This window comes from Stylophora pistillata, chromosome 4, assembly GCF_964205215.1.
Source record: "Stylophora pistillata chromosome 4, jaStyPist1.2, whole genome shotgun sequence".
In the NCBI taxonomy this organism is placed as follows: Eukaryota; Metazoa; Cnidaria; class Anthozoa; order Scleractinia; family Pocilloporidae; genus Stylophora; species Stylophora pistillata.
In genome coordinates this window covers 17,097,408-17,108,229 of record NC_142522.1, presented here as the reverse complement: position 1 = coordinate 17,108,229, position 10,822 = coordinate 17,097,408, and the positions used below count along the sequence as shown (strand labels likewise).

Below are 10,822 nucleotides of genomic sequence, written 5' to 3'. Positions count from 1 at the left end.
ATTCAACCGCAGACCAGCAATGCCGCATACACGTTTGGTTTAAAGCATCGTTGGACGTACTTCCTAAGAACTCTCCCTGATGTCCAAGATCTTCTAGAGCCACTTGAAGAGGCTATTTCCCAGGTCCTTATACCTGCAATCGTAGGGCGCAAGTGTAGCAAACTGGATAGAGACGTTCTAGCACTACCCGTGCGCCTAGGCGGCCTGAGCTTGAGCAACCTATGTCACGAGGCGGCACGCGAACATGCCTCATCTATTCAGGTGACATCTTCTCTTGTCGAACATATCATGGCTCAAACTCATCAACTACCCGACGAGTCCCTCATCGCGTCAGGGCGTCAGGCTGTCAAACATGGTAAAGCTGAAGAACTTTAAGAGATTGTAGATAATCTAAAACAAATTGTTTCACGGAAGACCAAGTGAGCTCTAGAACTAGTGCAAGAAGAAGGCTCTTCTGTATGGCTCACAGTTCTTCCCCTTCAAGAACATGGTTTCAACCTCAGCAAGAGAGAGTTTTGCGATGCTGTTAAATTACGCTATGATTGGCCGTTCGATGACATTCCATCGGTGTGTGCGTGTGGGGAAAACTTTACAGTAGACCACGCAATGATTTGCAAACGAGGGGGCTTTGTTCTCCAACGGCATAATGAGTTGAGAGACCTCGAGGCCGACCTTTTGAGTATAGTGTGTACCGATGTCGAGTTCGAGCCAGTTCTTCAAGACATAACTGAAGAACAACTCAGCAGAGGGTCTAATAGAGCACAAGACGCGGGATTGGACGTTCGGGCGCGTGGCTTCTGGGATCCCCAGAGCTCGGCATTCTTCGATGTGAGGGTTTGTCACCCTAATGCCGAGTCTTACAAGGACCAGGAACCACAGCAGATTTATCGCATCCATGAAAACGACAAGAAGCGGCTGTACTCAAGGAGAGTGTTGGATGTTGAGCATGGTTCGTTCACGCCGATTGTATTTACAACTACGGGAAGGATGGGGATGGAATGCATAAGATATCACAGCCGATTGGCCGAGCTGATAGCCGCCAAGAAAGGGGAACGACACTCGCAAACAATTTCCTGGATCCGAGCAAAGACATCCTTTGCCCTCCTTCGGTCGGCCTTAGTTTGCCTTCGAGGATCGCGGGTGAAGCGCCGCGCTGCGTATGACTGTAATAATTGTGACGTTGAAATCGCAGCTGCCGAGGGAGCCATTGACATTGTTTAATGATTTTTAGCAGCCTTCTATATAGGGTTCTAGATTTGCCATTCACCTTTCTCTTCTCTGTATAGTTTTAGATATGCTTTTACTTATCAGATTATTAGACTTTGAATCTGTTCAGATTTGACTCCGTTATTTATAGTTTTCCAGACGCTTTGACATGAAAAAAAAGGAGGCGATGTGAGCCGAAAATGAGTTACTTTGAATCGTTTTTTACGCTGTTAATATTTTGTATTGTAGAGGATTTATGGAAATTATAGCTAAATAAAGAAGGAGATTTAAAAAAATTATTATTATTATTGCTATTTTTGTCATTATTGCTGTCGTTATTGACAGGGATGATAGTTATTATTGGGCTTGCTCGCCCACGGACCATCTTTTCCAAGTTTATTACAAAGTGTGACGGCCAACTTATACAAAGTACGATGGTATTTTATTAAAGAATACGACGCTATTTCTTACAGAGTACGATGGTCTGTTATTACAGAGTACGACAAGTGTTACAAAGTGCGACGATTATTAGTGCCGCACAACATACACGCGTACCCGTGTAATCTGATTTGCAAGGAATCGCGAACTAACAATTAACCTCTTCTGTCCGATCCTAATTAAGTCTGTTACTTAGTTTCTGACAGAAACTTTCGGCGAAAGGACCGAAATTTAACAAATTCTTTGCAAAACGTTAGTTATTGGGTGTTTTCCTGTTTCTAAATGTGATACTCAGAGAAGTATATACACATAAAAGAAAGAAGTGGAAAGATTTCCTTTTCTGCTACAAATAAAACTTAGTAATTTACTGCAACTTTCTTTTCTGATGACTCACCAAATTAATAATTTTTTGTAACCGAAATCAGGGGGTTTCGTTAACCCCTTCAGTTGGACTAAAAGCCTTGAAAACATAAGTGCCACGTCCTTACTTGCACGAACATTAAACGCGTAAACCCTATATTCATTTCTATCAACAGTGAAAATTTGAAGTATAATGTTTACGGCAACAGCACTCTACTCACTAGTCCCATAAAATGTCACGGTGCTCCTCTTTGGTATTTTATTATCCATGATGTATTTGTTGTGTCTCAGAAGACTCTCTGGACGGGTATTACAATTCAATTTTGAAAGGGGTTCACAGTCAACTATTGTGCATACAAATCATATGAATTAGTTTATTCCTAAAACATCATTTTTGCAGACAAGTTGCCTAGTGGCTTCAGAGATTCTTAAACACCACACTCCGGCAGCGCGAGCCACAGTGATAGAAAAGTGGGCAGCTGTGGCGGAGGTTTGTCGTAACCTCCATAATTTTAACTCCGTTTTGGAAATCACATCTGCCTTTATGAGCAGTTCGATCTACAGGCTGAGGAAGACTTGGGAAAAAGTATCAAAACAGGTGGGTGGTAAAAGTAATATTTAGGGATTTTGCCCTAGTGAGGCATTTGGCGGTGTGAGTAGCAACCATTTTTGGTTGATTTGAGAGACTTGACCGTGAGTCAGTTTTATAACCAGTAAGGTATAGAAGCACACATTAGAAGTTTACACCTCACCTTTTTGATACTGATTTCCACGGTGAGGAGAACACGTGGGAGGTCCTAGGGTGCTATTGACCTCCCTTAAAGGGAAAGTACGGTCTAGAAAAAGTTTATCTCAATTAGAAGACTTTTTCCTCAGGAGTTCGAAAATAACTGCCATTTTGTCTAGTGTGCTTTGTATTAGCGACAAGAGCGCTTCGAAGTTGCGCATTTTTACAACTTTCGTGGTTAGAAAACGCCATCTTGTGACGTAGCAATAGTCAAACTTAGTTCGGCACTTTGTCCTTGTTGACTAGTTCGACCTTTTGTGAAAACAATTTCTAATACTCCCAATAGTGGAAATGAGGTGAACTGTCCTGTTTTTGAATGTCAAAATACATACTAAAATTCAAGAGGAAAAGGTGTAAGCCTCTACAAGCTACCGGAAAGTGAAACATTAAAGAAAAGTTAGCCGGCAAAAATGACCCGCGACGACGACGACTTGCCGAACCCTGTAAAACCTCAGAACTTCCAGAACGAAGACTTCCAGCGAGATATACAGGCATGTAAGTTTTCCTTGTTGACCTTCGCTTCGAACTGAAAGCTATGCTTACCTTTTCCATATTCAACACAGCTCCCAGTTATTTATTCTACGAGTTTTTTTCAAACCATTTTATTGTAAACGAATAAATTAAGCTCGAAATGGTAGTACACCGTGTGTGGTAAATTTTCAGTCGCCACCTTTGACCAAAGCCGATTTACAACATCATGTGCTTTTCCAAGCGGTGTACAAATATATCTTGTCTTTCCTGAATCTGATATGAATCCATCGAGTAAATTTTCTTTACCCCAACAGTCACATTCTCTTGTGGAGAAAAAACTACATGACATTTAATACATCGCCAGCAAATTATAAAAAAAAAACACGTTTGCGACTAATACAAGTTATCCTTCGTCAGGCATGCGCCCATAGTTCACTATATCATATCGAATGGACACGATAAAAATAATATGAAAATATTTATGTCTTCGAACCAACTACTTGACGTAATTATGCAGTGCTTATGCTTTCAAAAGAAATCGAAAGTTTCATTTTAACTTCAATTATATTGAGGTAATTTCTAATGTAAACACTGTATGACAGAGGCGCGACATTTCAAACATTTTAGAACGAAAAATACTGCGTTGAAGCTAGTTCCAAGCAATAAAGATGAAAAAAAACTTTGCAAATTTAAGGTAAATTCTGAAACAAACAAAATTTAATTCGTAACAATTAACTTCTGCCTTTTGTCAGCGTTAATTTTTGTAGCTAAGTGTTTGTAATCAATTTTGTCAGCGTTTACGCATACGAAGAATGATCTTCAAGTCTATCATTTCTAACTTGTTGGATGCCAACTGGGGCTGATCTTAGTTCCAAATGGCTCGTGTTCCGTTATACGCCGAAGCTGGGTTCCTGTAACTGCAAAAATAGTTCGTCTCATTCCGAGGTAGCAGTGTAAAATGAATCCGTAGCGGGCACTGCGGTCTTCTTTAGCAAAGTAACTATCACTCCACAGCTAGGATTTGTTTGAGGAAAAACCTTTGCCTTTCGAATTGAGTCGGCGTCCTAGTACATTTAATTCTTAGGCGGATACATTCTCGTTTTCCGTAGGTTTCTCTTGACAGTTGCCGCAAGAGAACCACTCGCGATTTCCAAGACGTGAGCGACTGAGCGGGTCGACGTTTCTTCTTGAAATTCATTTTCTTGACTTTCTCTCTCTCTTTCTTCCCAACAGAAGTATCTCCTTCCCCTGAAGACCAGCCATGTTTCGTTTGAAACATAAATGGTTGTACTACATCCTCTCGCTAGATTAAAATTCAAGTCGAGAATTCAATGAAGACCAGCCATGTTTCGTTTGAAACATAAATGGTTGTACTACATCCTCTCGCTAGATTAAAATTCAAGTCGAGGGTGGCGCCCCCATCGCCGCACTTTTCCTTGTTTACATCTACTTCAGCAAGGGATATAATTTAGCATGTTTGACTATTGCTACGTCATAACAAAGATGGCGGAATTCAAATTGAAAATGCCAATTTTTGGAACGTAATTGTTCGCGACTAAAACGCTTTTAGCTCAAATGAATAGTCAGTTAGGGCAATTCAAGCAAGGAACTTTTGATCTAAGTAAACTTTTTCTAGACCGTACTTGCCCATTAAAAAAATCCTTATACGTCATTTCGAGAACTTCAGTATATGTTGAATATTTTTAGGCTCTGTAGAACCATGGGAAGTCAAAGACAAACTGTGAAGACTAACAAAAATCTTAAATGTATGCATGCACTGTTTAGAATAGGTGTGAGGACTTGACTGTAACTCTACTCCGTTAAAGGAAGACGAAAGATTAGTATCTAATGATTTAGAGGCGTTTGCTCTCAACAACATTTGCACCCTCCCCGAGACAGTCGAGGTTTTCCCTAGAACTTCAGAATTCACTTTTTCCCATTACGTTTGAACATACGAAGTAGAATACAAACAAATTGAAACCATAAAAGCGATTTTTTCAGTTTATCAGAGAATATAGCTTTTCAGGAAGGGAATCATTGTGTGATGCCAAACGTCAAGGGAACTATACTCTCTGTAGTATCGAATGGAAAGAGGGATTGACCAACGGTTGTTCATTATCTCTGACATCGTTGTAATATTGTTAGACCCCAAAATTGACGCTATACTATATTATTTGACCCTTTCACAGACGCGCACACTGATTGATCGTCTGCAGAAACTAGTCAGTTCTGATGGTCGCTTTAAGAACATGAGAGATGCCCTTAGATGGTAGGGTTATAATTTTCATACGTTGTTAAATATTGTAGAATACACTTTTCTTACTAATGCAATAAGGGTAATAGATGGTTTTAACCCGTGGGTATCATTTTATCGTGTAGTCTGATTGTCGGTGTGAGGATAGTCCTGAAAAAGACTGTTGTCGGTAGTAGTGACTGACGTTTCCACAACCAGGGCGGAAGTCATCTGCAGAGTGAGACTCTCGTACATACCTTAACCGTAGTCGTAGGTAACACCCCTGAAAGAGGCCCGAGCACTGTTAACTGTATCTGGTCGGTCACGACTGGTGACGAGTCAATACACAATATTGTCTTTCGTCTTGGTCTAACTAAGAATAAAATTGCTTTTGTGGAATTTGCAGTTCTGATCCACCATGCATACCATATCTTGGTTTTTACTTAACGGATCTGGCGTTCATTGAGGATGGCACACCCAACAATAACGAGAACGGACTCATAAATTTCTCAAAAATGAGAATGGTGAGGATTTGCATTTGTAAATCACGTGCACGGTCTGTTACGGAGATTGAGAATAGCACGAGATTTACCAACATTTCGTTGTCCTTTTTTTTATAATTAAACTGTTCTTAGTGTATGTGTCTGTTTAAAATTTAATGCTAAATGTTGTTTTCTCTTTTGTTTTCAGATCGCTCAAGTAATAGAAGAAATTCATCATTATCAACAGAACAAATACTCCTTGGAACCAAATAAGAAGGTAAATCAGCAACCCCTTTGCGTTTTTGCTTTCACTTTTTATATCATTTCATTGCTGCACTTCAACTGGGCAGCGTCAAGGTGCGCTGAAAGGTGTATTATTAAAAACTAGATCATTGGATAAAGCAATTCAGGACTTTTTATTGGCTTAGCCATTATGGTATATCAGCCAATATACCATAATCTACAAATATGGCAAGCGTACGTGTCAGCTTAAAATTAAAAGGGAGCTAAAAATTCAATAAAATTTAATAATTTAATTTAACGTTTTTAATAAAACAATTATTCCACTCGCGCTTGTTGGATATGAGATGACTATAGCCAACGAGGCGCTACGCGCCTCGTTGGCTATCTATCATCTCATATCCAACGCGCCCTTGTGGAATAATTGTTAAATATATAGGTTTAGCCAAGCCTAAAAGCGGAGCTCCCAAGTTCGTAATATTAATGATAACATAAAAGATGTGCATTTGCCAAGACTCGCCTGAGACACCCCTCCCTTCGTTTTGATAGTCTCCCCTACCCTACCCGTGCAATCTGAAGGCACTTATGTACGTACGCTCGGTCAGTCACGTGACAACCAAACGGAAAGAGGTTGATCATATTCTATGGGTATGGGGCTCTGCCTCGCGTGGGAGCCCCGCTATAATACATGAGATTTATTATACAATAAGGCGTATTTACTTAGGCTTTTCTTTTTATTTGATGTAGTGCATCTTTGACAACTGTGGAATTTCTCTGTGTGGTATTCTATCCATGCTTGATATTCCCCTCAAAAGTTTTCTCCTCGATACGTGTAGAAATCTTAGCGCCACGCTCTTTTGTAGCTTATTTCTACTATTTTATTTGTACTGTATTTAAAGTTTCGTGGGATGGCTTACTCATTCTAAATTCGCAATAAAATATGTATCACTGTCTTAGATAATTACATACCTAATGTCCAGAGACAACCTCACCGATGAAGACAAGCTGTACCAAACATCTCTCGCACTGGAACCGAGGAAGCGAGTGTCTTCGAAAGTGAAACAACCGGTAGAAACTGAAATATAACTTTGTATGGAGCTGACCTGCGTGATGGAAGTACCTCAGATTTCTCCGGCAAAAGGAGAAACATTTTATTTCCATTTGTTTTATTTCTCCAATCGTCCAACTCAAGTACATTAATTACTTGTTCTTAAACATTGTCGTGTATAGTAGATATTAATTGCATGTAACAAATTGCTTTTGAAATGAAATAGCTTCTAATAAATTTTTCCTTTTGAAAGTGCTGCTACCGTTCTGGTGTGAGGCTCTATTCCTCATGAGAACACATTTCTTTCTTTGTCCAATGTCAGGGCTCCCAGTCTCCTCCGCAGCCGTTGTTTGATCTCGACATGCAAGGCGCCCTCTTCCTCCAACTTTCGCTTCAAACGGACGGCAGGAGAGAGTGCGTTGCTTGACGAGACCAAACAATGGCTTGGCAGGAGACTACAGGGCTCTAAGCTTAATTTTCTTGAAAGTCGCCATTTTGCAACTTAAATTCATAGCGCGGTCGTCCAAATTAAAAGTTTTACACGCCAGAATTGACAACAAACAAACAAACAAAACGAACAAGAACATTTTTAGCAACATTACGCAACAGCCGCGTTTCCGTAGTCTGCCATGCAGGCTATCTCCTTGAGATACTAGTGCAGATCTCATTGGGCACTATGGGACTGGAGATACTTGTAATAACACTTTCGACAACTTTTTTACTCTGTTCATCCAAGGTCATGGACATTTGACAGCGATGTTTATAACATTGGTATAACCTTCGAAAGTGGTGGTACTTTCACCTTTTGAAGGATGAGTTCCATTCAGCCAAAAAGGGAATATGTTTCATGCCTGACCTACTTGTAGAAAAACTGGGAGTTGATAGAGATTTTTCTCTTCATCGTTGTTAGTTTTTTTCAAACCAGCTTAGCTGTGCCGTTGTTCCTATTTTCATATTTGGGGTTGTTTGGTGTTTGGAATGTCTATTCAGGCGAGAGAATATGAGGTAAGAACATATCCCAGTGACCAACGATGAAGTTGTTGTAAAGTCGATTTAATTCTTAGCTCCCATTGTGGTTCGCTCATGACGTCATCTACATGTGTATACGTCCGATCACAAGAAGGAACCAATCAAAAGGAAAGTATAATTCAGCTTGCATAAATAGTACTAGATCACAAATAACGTCAAGAAATAAGAATATTAGTAACACGCTTAGCTGGGCCTCGTTTGCCACTTTTGTTCTTATCATAATTTAACGATCACGCTATCAATGCGGTTTTAAATTTTTTACATATAGATTCTTTTGATACTATGAGGTGGTGAGATCGCTACATGGACTGAAGCGGCTGCCAGAGGCGCCTGATAAAAAATGCTGATATCCGATCTCAACCTTACGATACTGTTAAGCGCGGCTGAATATATCCACATAGAAGTCTGCGCTATATAAATGTAAAAATGTAAATGTAACTCTCGGATACCAAGCCGTATTGACTTACGGGCACATTGCATCAATCAAAAGAAGGTTCGTGAAAACAAAATCATTTCAACTAATTATCCACTGAATTATAAAAATACACCTTAAAGTGCCTATGAAGTAAAAAATTTTTTGCATAAATTTGTAGCTTATTATGTCCTTATTAAGGAATGACAAAAGAAATTTCAAGAAAAGAAATTTAAATCGGCTTTTTGGTGGCTCGAAGTCCCTAAATTAGACGTTATCGGTGTCTCCGGAAACTGGGAACGAGTTTGGCTCTGATGACGTAGTTGGTGGTTCTGGCGCTTTGTTTAAGCTTTTGTTTGTCGTCTTCAGAACCACCAACTACGTCACTTCCTTTGTAAGATGAGATTTGACCGCGCGCAAAATGGACCCATTTCAGGTTGCAAAATCCAAACTTTGAGGTTCAAAAAATAGTACAAGAAAGTTCTTTTGGTCGGTCAAAATCGCTTAGCTGTGTACATCAAGACATAAGCAAACAAACATGGCAAAAAAAATTTTTACTTAATAGGCACTAATCTTTCTCAGACCGACCAGCCACTGAACAGTTTGTATTCATTAATTCAAGTTCCTCTCACAGCAGAGAAGCTAAAGTCGATGGTCATCCTTTTCAAGAGAGGACGGGGAACACCTTCACCGCTCGTGAAACGATGCCAGTGCTTTATTATGGCATCGTCTTATTTTCTCTGTGAGGTTTTTCAATTTTGAAACTGCTTAAGACTGTTGTACTGAGTCGTGCTGTTACTTTGAGGTGATCTCTCGATTCCTTGGTTTTTAAAGAGAGTATTCATAAGGATGTCACGGGGAACCAAACAAACTTTGAGGGAGAATGGTCTCGATTTCTACATTTTTCTTGTTTGAATGGTGATCTCTCGGTATTGCACCGTGTATCCTGTACTGCAATAAAAATCAAGTAGTCAGACGATGTCAATGTTGTTTAAATTATATATAAAATTGTTCCAAACACACGAGACTGTCAACCTATCAAGTACTTGTTCAAAGTTGACTTTTTAAATCCCTCACTTCTCAGGGCTCTGCTTCAGTGATCACAGCTTAAAACGTTTCATTCGCGTCATTGTGAACTACAACTTGGTGTCCAGGATAATCCAATAGATATGCTTTATTAACCAAGTGTGAAGGCTGGAAATTGGCCGAGTCCTTTTTTTGCATTTTTATGGACCGAGACAAAGTCCAGGTCCATAAATGTGCGAAAAAAGAACGAGGCCAATGTCTAACCATCTTGACCGAACAAGCTCGGTTAATAAAGGATTTATCGGGCGCTTTCTATTCAACAAAAATCACCCAGTCGAATGGAATGCGTCCTTTTCGATAATTCGGGAAATTCCATTAAAGAGGGAGCACTCAAAACGTATTCCTAAATTTTCGAATAATTTTCCCAGAAGTTTTACTGTTCCATTCAATTTCGGACCGAATTTTCCGAATTTTTGGTCGAATGGAAAGCGCCCCGTATTCCTAAATATTCGAAAACTTATCCCAGAATTTTTCCGTTCCATTCGATTTCGGACCGGAAATCTCGAAAATTTTGTTGAATGGAAAGCGCCCATCATATTGCAAAAAGATTTCGCTTCAATAAGAGTCAAGAGTGACTTGTTTACTCCGAGAGCCTGCAAAGAAAGCCACTGTGTTTGTAGCACAACAAACTCGCAAGAGTCGTTTCTGTTTTCTTTGCTTTCAAGTCAAGTTCAAGTCAAGTTTATTGTGTATATATGTTTAGCTTTTGTGAGAAAAAACTCACCAGCTAGTTTACAGGTATAACACAGAAAATAAAAACTAAAATTGAGAAAAAATACCTTGAACAAGTAACAATTAAAATTTCTTCTGCTACTTTTTGCGTTTCCATCGCCGAAATTATCCAAGAATAACGGATGTCGTTCTAATTCGATTTTTTCATGCGCGGGATCAATGCGGGCAATCCCGAAAGGGTAAGAGGGGCCGCTCGGGTAGCCAATCAGGACACAGGATTCCCTTCATCCTGCCCACGGGCGCTGCGAGCGATGTAATAATCCATGTTAGTGTGGTGTCTGCCAGCGGAGAATTGACT

General features: G+C 39.8%; 1 protein-coding gene and 1 pseudogene across 4 annotated transcripts in view; both read left to right on the top strand.

The window, feature by feature from the left end:
• LOC148732663 (uncharacterized) overlaps positions 1 to 1,502 on the top strand; it is a 2,603-nt pseudogene extending 1,101 nt beyond the window's left edge.
• The window catches only part of LOC111324783 (ras-specific guanine nucleotide-releasing factor 1), a 47,931-nt gene extending 40,414 nt beyond the window's left edge, over positions 1 to 7,517 (top strand). For 2 of the 4 annotated variants that reach the window (XM_088757008.1, XM_088757010.1), the window contains 5 exons: positions 2,405 to 2,602; positions 5,452 to 5,531; positions 5,902 to 6,019; positions 6,186 to 6,254; positions 6,965 to 7,168. In XM_088757008.1, coding sequence (XP_088613134.1) covers positions 2,405 to 2,602; positions 5,452 to 5,531; positions 5,902 to 6,019; positions 6,186 to 6,254; positions 6,965 to 7,114 — 615 coding nt within the window. In that variant the 3' untranslated portion in view covers positions 7,115 to 7,168. The other 2 variants (XM_088757009.1, XM_022928419.2) reach the window with 2 other exon arrangements.
• Positions 7,518 to 10,822: the final 3,305 nt, after the last annotated feature.